The sequence below is a fragment of the Narcine bancroftii genome, chromosome 3 (assembly GCF_036971445.1).
Source record: "Narcine bancroftii isolate sNarBan1 chromosome 3, sNarBan1.hap1, whole genome shotgun sequence".
NCBI lineage: Eukaryota > Metazoa > Chordata > Chondrichthyes > Torpediniformes > Narcinidae > Narcine > Narcine bancroftii.
The window spans coordinates 258,518,349-258,536,983 of NC_091471.1; the positions used below are offsets into that span (position 1 = coordinate 258,518,349).

General features: G+C 44.3%; 1 protein-coding gene across 7 annotated transcripts in view; it reads right to left on the bottom strand.

Moving 5' to 3' along the window:
• The window catches only part of LOC138758575 (EVI5-like protein), a 424,266-nt gene that overhangs the window by 81,068 nt on the left and 324,563 nt on the right, over positions 1-18,635 (bottom strand). For 6 of the 7 annotated variants that reach the window (XM_069927712.1, XM_069927716.1, XM_069927713.1 and 3 more), the window contains one exon: positions 16,467-16,613. The exons of the other annotated variant lie outside the window; for it this stretch is intronic. In XM_069927712.1, coding sequence (XP_069783813.1) covers positions 16,467-16,613 — 147 coding nt within the window. The remainder of the gene's footprint in view (positions 1-16,466; positions 16,614-18,635) is intronic. 7 annotated transcript variants of the gene reach the window in all.

Genomic DNA, 18,635 nt, shown 5'->3' on the forward strand with positions numbered 1-18,635 from the left:
TCAGTAGTTGAACCACACCCCCCGGACAGAACAATCAAAAACAAAACAGAAAATCATTTCAAGTATGAAACATCTCATCCAAATCTCGGTTAACTTGATCATCATCAATCCCATTATCAATCAACTGTTGAGATTCCATCTCACATTTACCATTCTTCCTTTTCTGAATTACAACAAGCTGCTGAAACTTATCTGAATTTTGACCCTGCTTATTATCGGGTAAAGAATTATCAAAAACAAGAGCTTCAACATCATCAGAAAAAAATTGAGACTGATAATCTCCATAAAAAACTTTAAGTACATCAGGGTAACGAAAAGTAAATTTAGAACCCTTTTTCCACAGAACAGCTTTAGCTGAATTAAATTCTTTACGACGTTTAATCACAGCTTGACTCAAATTAGCATTAAAAAATACCCTGTTATTCTTACAAGCAATGACCCCTGATTATTTCTCACATTCTCTACCACGAGTCTCAAAATCAGTTCTCTGTCCTGATAACGCAAACAACGTATCAAGATAGAATGTGGTGCTTGACCAGGAAGTGACTTCCTTCATATTGCTCGATGAACCCTGTCAAACTCCAGACCGTTTGGAAAATGCATTATTTTCCAAAACCTTGAGAATCCACTTCTGAAAAAACTGGACCAGGTCTGGACCTTCAAAATCTTCAGGAAGACCCACTATTTTAACATTATTCCTCCAAATTTGATTCTCCAAAGCATCACTGTTCTTCAACAATTCAGTCTTTTGAATTTCCCAACCGGTAAACGAATCCTCCATCTGTCCCACATTTTCTTTGCACTGATCAACATCATCTTTACAGTCAATAAATTCTTCTTCAATCTTCTTATATTTATCCTGAACCTTATCGACAGCCTTCAAACATTTTGCCACATCCATTTTAACTAAAGCTATTTCTCCCTTCATTTCGGCAAACTGATTCTTCATAATTGAGAATCTTTGACTTATTTGCAAAGTCAAGTTTTCTACTTGCTTAGATAAATCTGATTGGTGAGGATCAGACTTAAACTTAGAAGCCTGCCTCACCACAGGCCTACCCTGAGATATTGCTATTTCCTCTTCCATCTGGTATTGTTCCTCTTCCTTCTCCACTCCAACTATGACCTCTTCTTCCTCCATCGGTATAAAAGCCACTAGCCCGACTACGGGTGCGGATTCCCTTGCTCATCAGCCCAGAGACACTGGGCCGAGGAAGACTGGGTCCCCCGCAGCCTGGGCCATTTCAGGTGATGTGCACATGCATGAAGTTTCTTTCTGGTCAGGAGTGGGTTGACTTCGCACACCGGCGCCAAAATGCGCGACCGCACGCAAAGTCAGCACTGGTGTTGTGTGCACCTTACTGCTGGACTGGTGTTGCAGTTGGGGTTGAAGGGAAATTGAATCCGAAGGCTTCATTTGTAAAGTAGGCCGAGATTCCTCCGTTGTTGTTAGCTGGTGGCTGTTTTCTTTACGGTTTGAGTTTTAGTTTTTCTCATGCTAGAAGAATACTTCAGCAGTACAATCAACAGTTTTTAAGATAATTTTAAAACTTTTATATGGGTTTTTAAAAATTCTGCCATTGGGAGGTGTTTTCCCACATCTTCTCCCTATGCCATCACACCATGCCCCCTCCAACCCAATTTCTTTTCAATTTCTGCTGTTCCTTCTCAGCCAAATGAGTCTCTTGCAAAACAATAACATCAACCTTCAATTTTTAAAATATACACCAATACTCTTTACCTCTTAATCAGATTAACGTTAAAAGAAGCAGAATTTAAATTAGTCATCATTACAATTCACAGCCATGTCCATGTTGACATCATAGGGCCGCTACCAGTTTCCTCCTCACTATGGTTGACCACTCCATGAGGTGGCCCAAGACCAATACAACCACAGAAACTGCTGAGGGAAAGACTGGGTACTGTGACAGAGTATATAGAAATGCTTTTGGGAGATAAATTGGGAAAGGTTTGTTAGAGTAGGTTACATATAAACACTTTAAAACAGATCTGATTTGAAATACTGGAGCTCTGCCCCATGCTAGCCATGTCGGCTCCACAGGTTTTGCAAGAGCTTTGAAGAGTGCTCAAGAGACTTCACTAATGGATTGTTGTTTACAAAAGGCAACAGATGAAAGATCTTGTCGGAACCGCCTTCAGTCTGGCGATGTTCTGAGGGTCATGTGGTTTTTCAAGAAGAGAGAGTCAAACAGGCTTTCTCTCAGAGAGAGAGAGAGAGAGAGACACACACACACACACACACACACAGAGATCACTTCTACAGTGTTACAACCAGCAGAAGTAGCTGGGACTGGAACAGGACAAGCTGGCAAGTTTGTGGAAAGCCATTTGGAAGATGGCCTGGTCAAAACCCTTGTGGTTCATGCTGTCTAATGTTTCACTTGGAATAATATAAACAAGAAGGAACGGTGTGGTGACCTGAAAGAAAGAAATTATCATCTGGAAAACGCTGAAGAGGCAAAAGTTTCTTCGGCAAGACACTGAAGGAAGTAAATGTACAAAAAATCTCTCTCTGAAAAACGACAAGAACCTTTCTGAGTGGTAACCATTTACTTTTCAAGCACCAAAGCCTGGTGAACTTTATAAATGTTAAATTCTGTGCACAGTACAAGAATTACCAGTAACCAGTGAACTTGGAGGAATGAGAAGTGAGATTGAACTGTTTCAAAGAACTTTATAAATGTTAAATTCTGTGCACAGTACAAGAATTACCTGTAACCAGTGAACTTGGAGGAATGAGAAGTGAGATTGAACTGTTTCAAAGAACTTTTCTGAACTTACACACATATTACATACATGAGCACTTAGAATTAGAAGGGGGTTAAGTTAGGTTAGTTAAGTTAAAGTGTGATTTTGTTTTCATGTTTAAAGATAATTAAAAGCAACTTTTCTTTAAGCAACCATTTTTCTTGGTGAATATCTATTGCTGCTGAGTTTTGGGGTCGTCTGGGCTCGTAACAGTACCCCAGCCTCTACACAGCACCCAGCACATGGCCAACCCAAATCTTTCATCCCCAAAGACTTGCACACCTGTGAATGTTTTTGTGTGAAGTGGAGCGCACTAGGCAACTCTCCAATGGCCATACGAGGGGCTATACAGGGTCGTCAGGCATAATGGGTTGACATATGCATTAGATGTTGCTGGCAAAGAGGAAACCTTCACCCTCAACTGCCTAAAACTGGCCCATGAAGACATTAGCCAGTCGAGACTCAGCCCCCGCGGTGCAGAAGTAGGCCATCCAAAGTGGAAGCGGACATCCTGATCGCTGGTTCTTGAGGGAGTTGGTTGTGTAGCAGCCCATGAACCGAGTCACAGCCCGGCTCACAAAATAGCTGGCAAACGCTGTGATCGTGAGGGCCCCGCAGGGACCCATGGTGGGAAACAGTGGGCAATGGCAGGAACGCTGGCCAGTGGAGGCTGGCGGTACGATGACATTACTCCTGTCGTCAGAGGCAGGGAGTGAATATGAACACAGCTGGCAGAGCAATAAATCAGTCTTCGCCCTCGACACGTCATTCTTACTCCACACTTCATGTAGCACGGACACTAAACCTCCATGTATTTCCTGTTCCAAGAGCAAAGCCCAAAAATTGGGCTAAATAGATCTCGGGAGGGATGGGAATTGCATTTGGGGATTGTAATTGATCAACAACGCTGGTCAAATTTATGCCTAGATAGTATGACAACTCTCACGATATAGAATGATTTATTTCAATATTTTACATCAACTATATCTCACACCTCAAAAGCTACATTATAGCAAATTGGAAATCTCAAGTCTGTGCTTTCGGTGTGGCATACTTTTATACATTGTACCTGGTTATTCAGAAAATTAAGACTTTTTAAGATACATTTGGGGGAAATATTAGCAAAAATTATGGACTTCCCTCTTGACCTGCAATTGTTCCTTTTGGGGAATTTGGCTGACATGAATGTTAACTTCCCAAATTAATTAAAATCGCTTTGGCAATAGCCAGGATATGTCTAGCAGTAACATTGCAACTGATCCCCTCTTACCTACTGATCATTGGAATATGGAAATGTAAAGTTGTAAACTCCTGGAGAAAATCACTTAATCTAAGAAATTAACATAACAGGTTCATCGATATTTGGCTGCCTTATTTGAATATCTGGATAGTTTAGTCTATTTATTAAATATTTTATCTTTATTTTTCATCCCTTATTAGTAATTTAATATTTTCATTTCTTCTTTGATTGTATTAAATGATGATGCCAGCTCTTTCCCCTTTTCCTCTTCTCCCTCTCTGTCCGCTCCTTCTTTTCCTTTCTTGTAAGGTACGGAGGGGTTATTTCCGGACATTTGAAGGATACAATTTTTTTGTGTATTTGTAAATATATGTATATACATTAATTGAGTCCTTTTTTTGTTTCTTACAAATGAAATAAAATATAATAAAAAATCTAGATAAGTGAGAAGTGATGTTTTTTGGAAGGTTAAACGGAGTGCGTGCTGAATACTTAACAATGTGGTAGAAATCCATGGATCTTTCAAAGTTTCTGCACAGATTGATAGGATAGTTAGGAAGGTCATTGGTAAGTTGGGCTTCATTAATTAGGCCACTGAGTTCAGGAGTCGTGAGGTACTCTATAAACCTCTTGGAATTGTATTCAGTTCTAGTCACCCCATTACAGGAAAGATGTGGTAAATATGTCTTCTGAGGCAAGGTTAGTAGAACTGGGACTTTTCTCTTTGAAGCAAAGAAGAAGGGGAGGTGATGTAATCGGAGTCTACACGATCATAAGAGGCATAGATTAGTAGGCAGCCAATATCTTCTTCACAGGCCAGAGGACATCTGTACAAAATGAAGGGAGGAAGGTTTATGAGAGATGTCAGGGGGACATTGTTTTAATACAGAGTTGTGGGTGCCCAGAATACATTGCCAGGGTGGGGGGGGGGGAGGGTAGTGGAGGCTGGAAAATATTGGTATTTAAGAGACTCTAAGACAGGCACATGGATGAAAGAAAAATAGAGCGAAGGTTTCGTTTTTAGTTATAGTTTAGCTCTTTTGGTAGGTATATATAAGTTAGCACAACATCGTGATCTGAAAGACTTGTAGTATTCTATGTTCAGGTTTGGCATGACATCGAAAACCCTAGCAAGTTTCTACAGAGGTATAGTGGAAAGTGTGCTGACTGGCTGCATTACAGCCTAGCCCAACGCAGGCAAACTCCTCTCCACCATCAGGAACATCTACAGGGAACAATGCCGTCAGAGAGCAGCAGCAATCATCAAGGATCCACACCACCTAGCACACGCTCTGTTCCTGCTGCTACCGTCAGGAAAGAGGTATCAGTGCCACAAGACTTGCACCACCAGGTACCCCTCCTCCATCAGACTCTTCAATGACAAACTCACTCAGGGACTCATTTAAGGACTCTTCCTTTTGTATCTTATTGATATTTTTTTCTGTATTGCACAGTCAGTTTGTTTACAGTTCTTTACATGTACGTAGAGTCAGTGTTTTTTTGCACTACCAATAAGTGGTAATTCTCCCTGGCCTGCAGGAAAAAGAATCTCAGGGTTACATGTGATATCATGTATGTTTTCTGACAATAAATCTAAATCATCTATAACTTCACTAGGAGCTCTAGTGGCTCAATGCAGAATCTATTTCAGGGAACTGTAGAATCAACTGTTTGGAGAAAAAAAAGCAGATTTAAAGGCTCTAAAGTTAAATACATTGTCCAGTTCTGCAATTAAACAAAATTATGGCAGCATTTGCTTCAGTATTTCTTTAATGAGAACCATCCAAAATTATTCCTTAATGAGACTGGTGCCTAAAACTCCAATGTTGGACATGAGTTCATTTACTGATGCCAATTTTAATCTTTAGAATATTGTATCACAATGTAACAGTTGACACAAAGCTACTTTCATCACATCCATTGAAGACATGAAACACTGCCTCAGGAAAGCACCCAACATCATAAAGGAACCCCACCCCCTTATCCCACTGGTCACAATCACTTCTCATTCTGCCTTCGGGCAGAAGGTACAGAAGCCTGAAAACCAACTTCTCAACATCAAGAGGATTGTCTACATTTTTGCAAAGCCACTATCTTTTCGTACTAGGATAAATGTAAATATTGAAATTTTACACTTAAATTTAGACATACAGCACGGTTACAGGCCATTTCGGCCCAATTAAACTGTACCCCTGGTACATTTTGAACAGAGGGAGGAAACTGGAGCCCTCAGGGGAAACGCCACAGACACAGGGAGAAAGTACAAACTCCTTACAGACAGCGTGGGATTTGAACCCGGGTCCTAGTTGTGGCTGCTGTAAAGCTAACTGCTATGCCAACCGTACAATATTATCTATTGCATTTATTATCTTTTTAATTCAATTCTGCGTGTGGATGAAGTGCAGACCAATTGACGGAGGTTTTAACAGACACCTTTAACACCTCACTGCAGCAGTCCATTGTCTTCCAGCTTCAAGGCAGCCACCAACATCTTGGAACCCAAGAGGGCAACGGTAACAGGCTTCAATGATAACCACCCTGTAGCACTGACCTCCACCATTATGAAATGCTTTGAGCGTCTGATGATGGAATGCATCAAAAGGCACCTCCCAGAGACGCTGGACTCAATTCAATTCATCTGTAGAAGAAACAGTTCTACAGTTCCCTCCACTCTGTCCTGACCCACCTGGAGAATGACACCTCATATGCCAAGTTGCTGTTCAATGACCAGATCAGTGTTTAATACTATCATTCTCCAGATGCTGGGGGGGAAGCTGTCCTCGCTGGGACTCAACACCCCTCTCTGTAACTGGATCCTGGACTTCATAACGGAGAGATCACAATCTGTCCAGACTGTAGCAGAATATCGAGCACCGAGTACTGTCACACCTCAGGGCTGTGAGCTCAGCCGCTCCTGTTCACGATCCAGCTCCAACAGTGTCATCAAGTTTACAGATGGCTCATTATCACAATGATGGGTCGTATTATAGAGAAGACCTGAGTCTCAATGTGGACAAGACGAAGGAGAGGATCATGGACTTCAGGAGTATCAGGAATGAGGACTCTCCACTTCACATTAATAACTCTAGTGGAGAGTGGAGAGCCCAGGTTCCTTGGAGTCCACCTAACTAGTGACCTATCATGGACACACAACATCTCCTCACTGGTCAGGAAATTGCATCAGTACTTCCTGAGAAGATTGAAGCGGGCAAGGCTACCACCCACCATATGTCAACCTTCCACAGGTGCTCTATCCAGAGAGTCCTGGCTGGCTGCTTCACAGTGTCACATTGTTGCTGCAGTGAAATGTATGGGAGGTCAATCCACAGGGCCATAAAAGTAGCAGAGAGGATCACTGGAGTATCCACCCCATACACCGCGCGCCCCCTCCACCATGACATGATCTAACAGGATCATTGTCTGACGACGGCGCGCAAAATCATTGAGGACTCCTTCCACCATGTACAAAGCATCTTTCAGCTGCTCCCATCAGGAAAGAGATACAGGAGTATCAGAGCCAGTACCACCAGGCTGAGGAACAGCTTCTTCCCATGGGCAGCGAAAACGCTTAATGAACAAAGGATCTGCTCACACTAACCCTCCGAGACTCCCATATTCATGAAACATTATTTATTCATTTATTTGTATCTATGAATACATGACCTGCATATGTATTGTTTGTCTGTATGTGTGTTATGTCTGGTTGTTTGTCTGCGTGTTTTGCACCGAGAAGTGGAGAATGCTGTTTTGTTGGGTTGTACTTGTGCGATCAGATGACAATAAACTTGACTTGTGTATATGGGAATAAATTCATTATCCTTAAGAGCATCTGGGAAGTTGGCGTCACAAGGAATGGCCACTTTCTCAGGCTCCTTAAAGAAGGGACATTAAGATACCAGCTTCAAGACTTTACACACTTTCCCACTCATTCTCACAGCAGCTCAGGATGATCGAGTTGATGCTTTCTGATGTGATGTAAAAACACAATGGTGGAGGAATTCGTCAAGGCATCAGGGGCTCAAGCCCAAAACCTTGGTTCTGTATCTTTCTGTACGTTGTTTGTCCTGCTGAGTTTCTCCAGCATTGTGGGGTGCAGAATTGAAATGGCTGGCCACGAGGAGATCCCTGTCAATGACCCACTCCCACACCAACATATCTGTGCATGCCTTTGTGCACTGCCACACCATGGACACCCGTATATTGGGGAGGAGCAACGCCTAATATTGTCTGGGCACTCTCCAACCAGAGGTCATTAACTTCAACTTCTCTGTTTTCTGCTGGCCCACTCCCCGTTCTCCCTCTCTTCCCCATCCCTCTCTCCTTATCTCCAGCTCTCCCCCCTTCCCTCTCCATTCACAGAGCCACCCCCTCCCACTTTTTGCTAGTGTTCTCACCCTCCCTCATCCACCTATTACCTCCTGTCTGTGGGCCTGTGCTCCTCCCACCAATATTATGTTCAGGCGCCTGCCCACATTTTGCTCATACCTTGATGAAAGCCTTGAACCCAAAATGTTGGGCCTTTACATTTATCTTTGCTCTATAAAGGACACTGTTGGACCTGCTGAGTTTCTCCAGCATTGTGTTTTTATTTCAACCACAGTGTCTGCAGACTTTCATATTTTACTTCTGATGTGATGTCTGACGATAAATTTGGACTTGTACTTGATTGTACAAAGAATCTATGCAAGAGCATATTTGATGGTGTGATTGTAGAATCGATGACATGATTGCAATAGAAATGTGAAAGAAATCCCAATTTTTCAGATTTTGGATTGCATCTATATTTTTATTTGCTCCATCAGCTAACAGTGTAATATTAATCTTTGAGCCATCACATGCCTCCTGACACAGGAGGCAGGACTGAGCAAGAAATAACCAAAATCTTTCAATAGAAGGAAGCTGTTCTTCTTTTTCTTTGGCTTGGCTTTGCGGACGAAGATTTATGGAGGGGTATGTCCACGTCTGCTGCAGGTTCGTTGGTGACTGACAAGTCCGATGCGGGACAGACAGGCACGGTTGCAGCGGTTGCAAGGGAAAATTGGTTAGTTGGGGTTGGGTGTTGGGTTTTTCCTCCTTTGTCTTTTGTCAGTGAGGTGGACTCTGCGGTATTCTTCAAAGGAGGTTGCTGCCCGCCGAACTGTGAGGCGCCAAGATGCACGGTTTGAGGCGATATCAGCCCACTGGCGGTGGTCAATGTGGCAGGCACCAAGAGATTTCTTTAAGCAGTCCTTGTACCTCTTCTTTGGTGCACCTCTGTCTCGGTGGCCAGTGGAGAACTCGCCATATAACACGATTTTGGGAAGGCGATGGTCCTCCATTCTGTAGACGTGACCCACCCAGCGTAGTTGGGTCTTCAGCAGCATGGATTCGATGCTTGCAGACTCTGCCAGCTCGAGTACTTCGATGTTGGTGATGAAGTCACTCCAATGAACGTTGAGGATGGAGCGGAGACAGAGCTGATGGAAGTGTTCTAGGAGCCGTAGGTGATGCGGTAGAGGACCCATAATTTGGAGCCGAATAGGAGCGTGGGTATGACAACGGCTCTGTATACGCTGATCTTTGTGTGTTTCTTCAGGTGGTTGTTTTTCCAGACTCTTTTGTGTAGTCTTCCAAAGGCGCTATTTGCCTTGGCGAGTCTGTTGTCTATCTCTTTGTCGATCCTTGCATCAGATGAAATGGTGCAGCCAAGGTAGGTAAACTGGTTGACCGTTTTGAGTTCTGTGTGCCCGATGGAGATGTGGCGGGGGGGCTGGTAGTCACGGTGGGGAGCTGGCTGATGGAGGACCTCAGTTTTCTTCAGGCTGACTCCCAGGCCAAACATTTTGGCAGTTTCCACAAAACAGGACGTCATGCGCTGGAGAGCTGGCTCTGAATGGGCAACTAAAGCGGCATCGTCTGCAAAGAGTAGTTCACGGACAAGTTGCTCTTTTGTCCTGGTGTGAGCTTGTAGGCGCCTCAGATTGAAGAGACTGCCATCCGTGCGGTACTGGATGTAAACAGTGTCTTCATTGTTTCAGCATCATGCTGAAGAAGATAGTACAGAGGGCTGGTGCGAGGACGCAGCCTTGCTTCACTCCGTTGTCAATGGAGAAGGGTTCGGAGAGCTCATTGCTGTATCTGACCTGATGTTGGTCTTCGTGCAGTTGGATAACCATGTTGAGGAACTTGGGGGGGCATCCGAGGTGCTCTAGTATTTGCCAAAGCCCTTTCCTGCTCACGGTGTCAAAGGCTTTGGTGAGGTCAACAAAGGTGATGTAGAGTCCTTTGTTTTGTTCTCTGCACTTTTCTTGGAGCTGTCTGAGGGCAAAGACCATGTCAGTAGTTCCTCTGTTTGCGCGAAAGCCGCACTGTGATTCTGGGAGGACATTTTCGGTGACATTAGGTATTAGTCTATTAAGGAGAATCCTAGCGAAGATTTTACCTGCAATGGAGAGCAGCATGATTCCCCTGTAGTTTGAGCAGTCTGATTTCTCGCCTTTGTTTTTGTACAGGGTGATGATGATGGCATCATGAAGGTCCTGAGGCAGCTTTCCTTGGTCCCAGCAGAGCATGAAAAACTCATGCAGTTTGGTATGCAGAGGTTTGCCGCCAGCCTTCCAGACCTCTGGGGGGGGGATTCCATCCATACCTGCTGCTTTCACACTTTTCAGTTGTTCAATTGCCTTATATGTCTCTTCCCAGGTAAGGACCTCATCCAGCTCTAGAATCAAGGAGAGCTGGAGCAGGGTGGATTCTTGGACTGAGCGGTTGGCACTGAAAAGAGATTGGAAGTGTTCTGATCATCGATTGAGGATGGAGATCATATCGCTGAGGAGGACTTCGCCGTCTGAGCTGCGCAGAGGGCTTTGGACTTGGGGTGAGGGGCCGTACACAGCCTTTAGTGTCTCATAAAAACCCCTGAAGTCGCCAATGTCCGCGCTGAGCTGGGTTCGTTTGGCGAGGCTAGTCCACCACTCATTTTGGATCTCCCGGAGTTTGCGCTGAAGATGGCTGCATGCGAGACGGAAGGCTCATTTTTTTTCTGGCCAGGAAGGCTTTGCAAGCTGAGCCTGGTGGGCAGATCGTTTCTTTGCTGTTTGTTTTCGTCAAACCAGTCCTTGTTTTTCCTGGAGGAGAAGCCCAGTACCTCTTCAGTGGATTGCAGTATGGCCATTTTCAGCTGATCCCAGAGGGTTTCAGGAGACGTGTCCGTGAGGCAGTTTGCATCCTCGAGCTTTGCTTGGAGGTTTGCCTGGAAGTTTCCTCTCACTACGTCTGACTCCAAGTTTCCAACATTGAACCTCTTTCTGGGGGCTCCACTGTGCTTGAACTTTGGCTTGAAGTGAAGGTTGACCTTGCAGCGAACCAGCCGGTGGTCAGTGTGGCATTCCGCGCTGGGCATGACCCTGGTGTGGAGCACATCTCGTTTGTCTCTTCCTCGCACCAGAACGTAGTCCAGGAGGTGCCAGTGTTTGGATCGGGGATGCATCCAGGTAGTCTTCAGGCTGTCTCTCTGCTGGAAAAGGGTGTTAGTAATGACAAGCTGCTGTTCTGCGCAGAGCTCCAACAGGAGGCGCCCATTGTCATTGCACTTGCTGACACCATGCTTGCCAAGGATTCCTGGCCAGGTTTCTGAGTCTTTGCTGACGTGAGCGTTGAAGTCACCAAGGATGACAACCTTGTCGGCTGTAGGGGTGCGTTGGATGAGGTTGCGCAGATCAGTGTAGAACTTGTCCTTTTCTGCTGGTTCCGCCTGAAGGGTTGGAGCATAGACACTGATGAGAGTGATGTGTCGCTTGTTTTGAAGGGGGAGTCGCATGGACATGATCCAGTCAGAGTGGCATGTCGGGAGGTTTTCGAGTTTGGAGGCAATGGAGTTCTTGACCATGAAGCCAACACCAGATAGGCGTTGTTCAGCCTGAGGCTTGCCAGACCAGTAGAGTGTGTAGCCCGCGCCGTGTTCTTGGAGGCTGCCTACAACTGCAAGGCGGACTTCGCTGAGAGCGGCTATGTCGATGTCGAGTCTGAGGAGTTCATGTGCGATGAGGGCAGACCGACGTTCAGGTCGGTGGCTGTTAGCCTTGTCTAGCATGGTTCTGATGTTCCAGCTTGCTAGCTTGAGTTTGTGTGCCTCTTTTGAGGGGGAGGACGTGGACCTGTCCTCGGGTCTGCGCAAAGGAGCTTTTAGGTGGAGTGCAGTGTGCGCAGTACTGGCCCCACCCTTTACACCCATGGTTCGTGTGCTGTGGCCAAGCAAGCTGGGACGTGGCAGCGAGGTCCTTGGGTCGTAGATTTTATATCGGAGTGACCTTCTCCTATGCAGGTTGCTTAACTGGGCTGAAGAGGCCTGCCTCCCCTTTTAGGTCGAATCATTTCTGGAGATCTACAACCGCTGTCCACAGTTATGGAGTGGTGCGCCCTGGAATCGGCCTGCGACCGAGGTGGGTGAGAGCAGCGGTGAGAGAGAGGGATGCGGGCGGCCTGAAGCTTTTCCAGGTTACGCCTGAGTCCGCCTGAGGTAACGGCTGCATCGCGGGGAGGGACAGCCAGCCGAGACCGGGCCTGCCCGCACCGCTGCTCGAGCACTGAACACAGGCCACTGTCACCAGGCAAACCCCGGCAGCCCGCACAGCCCGACCGTTGGAAGCCGAGCCCCGGGCCGGGAGCGGTCAATAAGAACTGTTTAGTGTATTTCAGAGTTTAATACACACCTCAAAAACCAATAGTCTAAACACTAACAACTGTGAACTCCATTGCAGAGTTCTCTCCAGTCTTAAAAAATTTTCTACTAGAACTTTTCTTTCTGATCCTCAACCAATGCTGCATCCCCTTTACTCGGCTGCAGCTGGAGAAGGAAGCTGTTCACTCGTCTATTAAATACAAAAATGCCCCTCTAGAATGCTCATGGATATTATTTATGAGACTCCAATACTGGGACATGGTTGATCCATAGAGACCTCCATCTTCAAAAATTATTTACCTTCAAATATAAACACCCTTTCTCATAATCACATTGCTAATCCACCTTCATCTTCCGTTCCTTCTGCCCAAGCCCTGCCTCTAATCGTGGGCACACTGTGTTGATTGTGAATCTATTTCATAAAGAGTGGTAGACTGGACATTTACTGTAATACTCAACAGCTTCAATTTGAAGGTTTAAAAACAGACCTAACAAGTCCTTGAAGGTGATTATTTAATCTTTTGTTCTTTTTTGTCTTCATCATTTTCAAGTAAAAGAACCTATCATGGATTAAAGGGATAGTTGTTTATTTATGCCAACAAATGTAAACGCATTCCCACGACCTTTAACCAATCAGCTCAGCGAGCTGTCCTTAGAGACCAACGGTAATACCACTTTCTATCAGTGAAATATGATGGAATTGGAAAATGTAATTACTAAGTCAATTAAAAAAATATTGTTTAGAAGCTTGACTACATGGATATTCCACGTATACCACATGGATATTCCACGTACACCACATGTATTTTCCACATATCTCTTTCTCTCTTTGGCTTGGCTTCGCGGACGAAGATTTATGGAGGGGTAATGTCCACGTCAGCTGTAGGCTCGTTTGTGGCTGACAAGTCCGATGCGGGACAGGCAGACACGGTTGCAGGGGAAAATTGGTTGGTTGGGTTTTTCCTCCTTTGTCTTTTGTCAGTGAGGTGGGCTCTGCGGTCTTCTTCAAAGGAGGTTGCTGCCCGCCGAACTGTGAGGCACCAAGATGCACGGTTGGAGGTGAGATCAGCCCACTGGTGGGGGTCAATGGGGCAGGCACCAAGAGATTTCTTTAGGCAGTCCTTGTACCTCTTCTTTGGTGCACCTCTGTCTCGGTGGCCAGTGGAGATCTCGCCATAGAACACGATCTTGGGAAGGCGATGGTCCTCCATTCTGGAGACATGACCTACCCAGCGCAGTTGGATCTTCAGCAGCGTGGATTCGATGCTGTCGGCCTCTGCCATCTCGAGTACTTCGATGTTGGAGATGAAGTCGCTCCAATGAATGTTGAGGCTGGAGCGGAGACAACGCTGGTGGAAGCGTTCTAGGAGCCGTAGGTGATGCCGGTAGAGGACCCATGATTCGGAGCCGAACAGGAGTGTGGGTATGACAATGGCTCTGTATACGCTAATCTTTGTGAGGCTCCGAATTTCCACATATAACGTGTATATTCCACATATATCACCTGTATATTTCATACATATTAATGTATATTCCACGTATACCACATATATATTTCTAGTATAGGAACATAGGAACATAGGAAGTAGGAACAGGAGTAGGGCAAAAATGGCCCATCGAGCCTGCTCCGCCATTCAATACGATCATGGCTGATCTAATTTATGACCTAACTCCACCTACCTGCCTTCTCCCCAAATCCCCTAATTCCTCTATCATGTAAAATTCCATGTATATTCCAGATATACTACATGTATATTCCATACATACTAAATGTATATTCCATGTATATTCCACAAATACTACATGTATATTCCACATGTATTACATATTCCACATATTCTACATGTATATTCCATGTATACTTATATGTATATACCATATGTATATTCATTGCATGCTACATGTATATTCCACATATACTACACATATATTCTATGTACATTAAATGTATATTCAATTACTACATGTATATTCCACAACTACATGTATTTTCCACATTTATTACATGGATATTCCATGCATTTAATGTATATTCCACTTATACATGTATAATTCCATGTATATTCCAAGTATTCTACAGGCATATTTCACACATATTACATGTATATTCCACATATACTACATGTATATTCCATGTATATTACATGTTTATGAACCTCAATCTAATTATCGTATTCCATTCTTCTTTTCATCCTCCTGAGCTCATTTATTTGTTTCTTAAATGAGGATTGAGCAGATAGGTCATGATACTGCACACATTTCTTACATGGAGCAGTATTTCTGACATTCTAAAAATGTAAGGGGATGGTAGGCTAATTGACATGTTTGGATGGCACAGGTTCATGGGCTGGAAGGGACTGTTATCGTGCTGTATCTCTAAATTATTATTCAATTATTAGAGTGATCAAGTACTAATTATTAACACAACTAATTCACACTCAGCATATTACACAGCACATGCAATTTGGCTATGTTTTTACTGTATCTGTTCTCCACAGAAGTAACATTAAGAATCATTGGATAATGTTCAACTTCTCAATTGCAGGGTTTTGAAGTAATGGGAGAGGGATCGGAGGAAGGAGAGGCAGAAAAAGATGTGAAGAGATTGCTAGTTAATGATACAAGGACAGACCATTACCCTCGGGTCTTACTTCTTTTAACCCCAAATACTGAGCATGTGCTATTTTCTAAGTGTTAAATGTTACGATTACAAGACATGCAAACATAACAACTGACGTATATTTTCAGATTGACACAATAAACTTTCCCTCCATGACCTTGTCACCCAGTTCATTATAGCATCTGCCTGTTTTCCAGCTGGCTGGAAATGGCTTTGATAAATTTTGTACTTCTATCTGTAGTGTAGAGGGCCATGTGACCCTTCTGGTGTGAACCTGGTTGGAAGCCACCACATCTGCCAATCAAGGTCAAGACCACCCACACTGAGCACTCACCTTGCCATTAATCCCTTTAAAAGAACACACGTCGCCACTGACTCCTTTAATCACCTTCCCTATTTTGGGCATACCTGGGCCAGCCCCACTGAGCAGCAGGGGGTCATAAAGACCAACACGTGAAGTAGCTGGGCCTCTCTTTCCCCTGAAGAATGAACTCAAGCTCCCCTCCATGTCACGAGTCAGAGATGACGCTGGCAAATCAATCCCAAGGTGTATGCTGGTAACAGGTGTGGAACTTATTGTGGTGCAATGTATTTCTTCTCTTCCAATTAACCGGGTCGAGGGAAAGCAGCTAATGTTGTTATGTCTTCCTTCTATACTACATTTAACATAGTTTATAGTGATTATCAGATGCTGCTGTATTGGATGTGTTGGGTGTGTGTTCGTATGCATGTGATCTCTACGGCAACTTTCCCTCACGCAAAAATAAAGGTCTTTTGTTAAAATGAATTTGTGTCCAGACTCATTGCTTCTCCGACCCTCACAACACACTATTCAGTCATTAATTCTGGGGATGAAAGGAACCCTGTGTTTCTCCTCCTCAACTCCTAATGGTCAAACATTTGCTGCCACGTTACCATCCTCTCATGGTTCATTAAGACGAAGTTGCACATTGTATTTATGTTGACGAAATAATTACATAATTCATTCGACTATTGAAACATTCCTGATTTGCTGTGCACTCACTCAGCCCTCTCAAGATGGCTTAGATTGCCTCCATATTTCTCAGATGGGATACATTTTTACCACAACCAGCAGACTGGCTGGAGTAAGGCACCTGTTGTTGAACAGGCTGAGCTTGAGGGGCAAGTAGTAAAATGGAAGTTCAGCAGTTGCTCACCTTGCAGTCCACCTCGGCTTGCTTGCGCCTGGTCTCACTGAGTTGCGTCTGTAGTCCTTTGTTCTGTGCTGTGACGTATTGAAGCTTGTCCTGCAAACCAGTGCAAGCCTGTTCTGTTCGATTCAGAAGGCTACTGTTCACTTGGTTCTGAGTAGAGAACCAACATTTTTCCAATAAACCAGATTTATACAGACACAAAGAGCAGGAGCAACAATGGAGACTGACACAATGTGAAAATAGCAAATGGCAACACATAAGAATTGAGTCACTTTCATCATCTATCTGCCTGATGCAGGGACAGTACTGGGCCATAGAGTCAGAATGACACTGATGGAAGCCATCAAATCTATGCAACTGTCTGGAGAGCAATCCAATCAGCCCCATTTTCACCTCTCCCTGCTACAGCCCTACAAGTTTATTCCATCCACTAACAATCCAGTTCCCCTGAAATTATTTTCTTCATAGAACCATTGGACACTGCAGCAGAGCAGCAGAGCTACAACCCATCCAGTGGATGCTGGACAGTTATTCCGCCCTGTCCCATGACCTACACCCAGAAGGTATCCCTCTATACCCCATCTATCCATGTACCTGTCCACATTTTTATTAGATGTCAAAACTGAGCCCTCATTCACCACTTCAGCTGGGAGCTCATTCCACACTCCCACCACTCTCTGCAAGAAGTTGTTCCCCCTAAACGTTTCACTTCCATCATGTTAATGGGCAGGGTATTCTAGGTCATAATATACGGAAACAGAGCCTTCAGCTCACTGAATCGATTCTGATTGCCAGGCGTCCATTTACATTAATCTTAGAATTATCCTATTTTACACTCATTGGATTCCCCCACACGTAGATTCTGCCAGATACACTAGTGGCCAATTAATCTACCAATCCATAGATAATAATAACAAGCCCTTCTTGTCCTTGCAACACTGTGTCCTTAGCCATCCGGGATTGACATTCACTGATCCTTTGACAGCATGCTTTGATGACCTAGATTTGAGTTGAGAGTTATGCAGCAGAGCTGGCCAAGATGTCCATCTGAGCTCATCCAATTTGCCTATGCTTGATTCATATCCGTCTAACCCTTTCCTATCCACATTCCTGCCAAAAGAGCTTTTAAAAGTTGCACTTGTCTCTACCACTTTCTCTGGCATTTGGGCCAAAAACAGACCATCTTAAGGTGTGTGATAGTACAGATCTATCACCAATGTACATAGTGTATATAGTTACTGTATCTAGACTGTGCTTACAGCGATTGGCTGAGAGCTAAGCCACACCTATTGTTTGGGCCTTAAAGGGTTGTGTCCCTAGCCAGGTCGGATCATTCCGGACTGGTCGGCCACCTGTGAAGAGCTCCGGTCTTTTGCTAATAAAAGCCTTGGTTTGGATCAACAAGTCTTTGGTTCTTTCGCCTAGCTCTACAAGGTGGCATGATTAGCGCAATCCTATTACAGCACCAGTGACCTGGGTTCAAATCTGGCACTGTCTGTTAGTCTGTTCTCCTCCTGTCTGTGTGGGTTTCCTCCCACTGTTAAAACATACAGGGGTTGTAGATTAATTGGGCGTAACTAGGTGGCACAGGATCTTGGGCCGAAAGGGTCTGTTACCATGCCGTTTGCCTAAAAAAAAATTATTCTGTATGATAAAGGAGTTCTTTTAAATTTTTACCCCCTGAATTTAACCTATTGCCTGGAGTTTTAGATTCTCCTACGATAGAGGAAAAATGGACCAGTCACCTTATTCATGCACCTCGTGATTTGGAAACTTCCTTAGCCCCATACTCCAAAGAAAACAAGTCCTAGTCTATGCTGTCTCTCATTCCAATACTGATTACATTCTCTTTATTTGGACCCTTTCCAGTTTAATGACATTATTCCTATAGCAGGGTGACCAGAACTGCACATGGAATTCCAAATTAATGCACAAAAGTGCTGGAGAACATAGCAGGTCCCACGGTGTCCATAGGAGGCAATGTTTCATGCCTGAGCCCTTTGCCAAGGCTCAGACCCGAAATATTGGTTATATATCTTTGCCTCCTATAGACGCTGTGGGACCTTCTGAAGATTCTCCAGCACTTTTGTGTGTTAACTACAATCATAGCGTCTGCAGACTTTCTTGTTTCACCACAGTATTTCATATGTGGCCTTATCAATGTCTTGTATC